Source organism: Quercus suber, unplaced genomic scaffold, assembly GCF_002906115.3.
Source record: "Quercus suber isolate HL8 unplaced genomic scaffold, Cork oak 2.0 scaffold_873, whole genome shotgun sequence".
Taxonomy (NCBI): Eukaryota; Viridiplantae; Streptophyta; class Magnoliopsida; order Fagales; family Fagaceae; genus Quercus; species Quercus suber.
In genome coordinates, this window is record NW_027070303.1 from 81,817 (window position 1) to 85,120 (window position 3,304).

General features: G+C 36.5%; 1 protein-coding gene across 3 annotated transcripts; it reads left to right on the top strand.

Annotated features, from left to right (window-relative positions):
* Window positions 1-278: 278 nt before the first annotated feature.
* Window positions 279-2,945, top strand: LOC112026410 (CRIB domain-containing protein RIC5). Of its 3 annotated transcripts, none has more exons than XM_024059095.2 (5): window positions 279-633; window positions 1,321-1,469; window positions 1,821-1,918; window positions 2,264-2,342; window positions 2,424-2,945. In XM_024059095.2, the coding sequence occupies exons 2-5, from the start codon at window positions 1,412-1,414 to the stop codon at window positions 2,885-2,887; spliced, it is 699 nt and encodes a 232-aa protein (XP_023914863.2). In that variant the 5' UTR covers window positions 279-633; window positions 1,321-1,411; the 3' UTR covers window positions 2,888-2,945. The 3 variants fall into 3 exon arrangements, with proteins under 3 accessions (XP_023914863.2, XP_065624073.1, XP_065624074.1); XM_065768001.1 differs by lacking the exon at window positions 279-633 and adding an exon at window positions 667-1,020; XM_065768002.1 differs by lacking the exon at window positions 279-633 and adding an exon at window positions 667-960.
* Window positions 2,946-3,304: the final 359 nt, after the last annotated feature.

Sequence of the window (3,304 nt, forward strand, 5' to 3'; positions counted from 1 at the left end):
TAGAACTTGTTGTTGTGAACCTAAAATAATAATAATAATAAAAATTAAAAAATTCGTTTACCAAAAATAGAATTCTTGTAATGATTTTACAACCCACACTAACTCATCTTCTTTTTATTTATTCTTGTCCATTCCCTAATTGGCTTACATTTCTTTTTTCACAACCGTTTTTCCCACGCTTACACCAATGACAGTTAAGAGACCAGCTGAAATTTAGGCCATGTCCTTGGGGTTTTTAGCACTACCTCTCTGGATTTTATACCTGTAAATCCGGTGAACTGATGGTTTTGATTTGACTTGGAACCCAACGAACACCGCGTCACGGGTCCATCGATCAAAACCCATATTTTTGGATTTTCCAATTCAAAGTCTCCTCCCTCTTCTCTTCTGGATTGACCATACACAATTTACAACTAAGAATTAATTGCTATAGAATAAGTTTGCATTTTTATTTTCTTGAATTTCTTATTATAACTTGAAAATTTATCGTTTGGTCACAATAGTGAGGCTTTTAGAATCAAGTATTGTGAGGGTGTGGTCAGAAAATGTGATGTGATTTTAGCACCAGATGAAAAAGCCAAGAATATCATGCAGTTTTACCAATTTAGGTTCATCTTCATTTTTGGTCTAAAGGTATGATTTCTCTTAAAGACCTTTTCTGTTTTTTCTTGATTGATGAGAAATCCATAACCCCTTTAAGAGAGTTGCGGTAACTTATGAATGCATAACCATGAACAAGTTTGTATATATTATATAGTTTTTAATATTCATTAATAATAAAATTCTAGTTTTTAATAAGTTTTGATCCCAAAGAAAGGTGGAGGGGGAGATTTGAACTAGTGAATAATGACCTCCGTTTCATGTGGCTTGGTCCTCGACCAATTGTATGATCCTCGGGGAAAATTTCTTTGATATTTGATCACAAAGAAGGAAGTCTCATTGAAGAGAGACACCTACATTGTTGGACACTTTTCCCTCTTCATAATAGATATTCTTCTTATAATTGATCTTGGACATCATGTATGCAGTCTTTAATTTTGCCAATTTTTTTGTAAAGTTTCCACAAAGCATAGATTGAACAAAAAAAATAATTTATGGAATTTTTTCTGAATTGGATAATCTTGCATTGCAAATCACGTGAGCAAAAGATCTAATTGCTAATGGGATGATGGCAAGATAAACAAAGATGTCTTCAGATTATTGTGATAGATAATTGACATTATATCAAGTGGAAATAAATGGGACAACAAAATTTTCATATTGCAATTATATTCTGTTTATGTTTACACCATTGTTGTTAACAATTCCAAAATATTGCAGTGTAAAGTTTGATAGCCCAACGCGAACGCTCATCTGCACTTTTCCCATGTGTTAAGTTTTCTGGTGTATATAGCCAAGTCCTTCGGCAAAAATGGCGACCAAGGTGAAGGGTATTTTTAAAGGCCTAAGATACATATCACAAATATTTGGTAAGTAAGAAAACTATTCTGAATTGAAATTTTTTTTGTCAAAAGTGTAATAGGTCTATATTAATTTCCGGCTCTCAATTATGTTGTCAAAATTAACCAGCAATCTACAATTATGATATATCATTTTTCTTTTGTAATTATTCTTTTCAATCTTTCTTGGTCAGTTTATAAAATACCACTGTACCATTGTAATTTAATTAATTTTTTTTTTCTTGGTTGTCTTGCATATTTCTGTTTAATCAGCTACGGAAAATGAGCATTAATTTTAGTATTCTCAATAATGAGTAAATCATTTCCTCAATCTGCAGTTGAAAAATATTGGCTGACAAAAAAAAATGTCATTTTTTGCAGATGAAAAAGAACCAGAAATGCAAATTGGCTATCCCACAGATGTAAAGCACGTTGCGCATATTGGATGGGACGGTCCATCTGCAGATTCACCGAGCTGGGTATATTGCATTCATTTTCCCCCCTTTTTGCCTCCTCAATTTATTCATTGTTATGAACAAGTGACCAAAAAATGCCACTTGTCCCTTTGGGGATAGCCCGAGTGGTGAGCTCAATAGACATGAGAAACATGCTGTAAACTTGACATTCTAAGTTTCATTTACTACACTAACTATCCACTCATGGGAGTTTTCAGGATATCTCATGCACAATGAGTGGATGCCACACTTTCTTTAATGAAAAAAAGAGTGTCTTTGCCCTGCTTCATTAACAACCAAGCTTAGGTATAAACATATTTTATGTACGTTGTCTGAAAAACTATGATTATGATAATATGATTTGTGCAGATGAGGGAGTATAAATCTACCCAAGAAGACTCGTCCGGGACATTGGATTCTTTTGGAGAAGCCAAATCGTCATTTGAAGGTTTGCTTCTTCTTCTAAAATCATTTATCTAATACAAAGACTTAACACTGAATGTTGCATTAGTTGTTGCCACATTTATAGATAAAAAACCTAGTGGCCCTGAAATTCAAGAACCACTGCTTCGAAATATTAGATCATCAAGTAATGGTTCACCTGGCATCTCCCCACGCTGGAGCTTAGATGCACAAAAGTCCTCGAGGCATCACAGCTTAATGGATTCGTTGGATTCTCCACCACCATCTCCATCACCATCTAGCACAACACGACACACGAGGCGTCTCCGGAATTTAACCCATGGACTTGACTCACCATCACAAGACTCGCCTCCTCTCCCCAAACACTCTCGACGGAGGAAATCAAAGGGATCATCTGGATCTAGTGGTGGCTCAATAAGGTCGTCGAGGAGTAAAGGCCAGAATTCATTACCAGACATTCCTTTCTCGGACATGGTATTCGGGTCTGGATCTGGGCATGATGTGAAGAACAATGAGAGGAATCTAGACTCAGTTTTGGAAGCGAAGGAAGAGGGAGGAGGACATATGTGATTTTTAATTTAATCTAATCTAATTGAACCGTGACTATAATTGATCTTCTTTTTCATTACTCTCTCTCTCTCTCTCTCTCTCTCTCTGTCTCTCTCACTATTATATTCATCAAAAAAAAACATCACCATCTAGCACAACACGACACACGAGGCGTCTCCGGAATTTAACCCATGGACTTGACTCACCATCACAAGACTCGCCTCCTCTCCCCAAACACTCTCGACGGAGGAAATCAAAGGGATCATCTGGATCTAGTGGTGGCTCAATAAGGTCGTCGAGGAGTAAAGGCCAGAATTCATTACCAGACATTCCTTTCTCGGACATGGTATTCGGGTCTGGATCTGGGCATGATGTGAAGAACAATGAGAGGAATCTAGACTCAGTTTTGGAAGCGAAGGAAGAGGGAGGAGGACATAT

What these genes read in the sequence shown, in the direction of transcription:
- LOC112026410 (XM_024059095.2), top strand. Translation starts at nt 1,412, where the DNA reads ATGGCGACCAAGGTGAAGGGTATTTTTAAAGGCCTAAGATACATATCA. An exon ending in ATACATATCACAAATATTTG is followed by an intron (nt 1,470 to 1,820) that starts GTAAGTAAGAAA and finishes CATTTTTTGCAG; the next exon opens with ATGAAAAAGAACCAGAAATG. An exon ending in CTGCAGATTCACCGAGCTGG is followed by an intron (nt 1,919 to 2,263) that starts GTATATTGCATT and finishes TGATTTGTGCAG; the next exon opens with ATGAGGGAGTATAAATCTAC.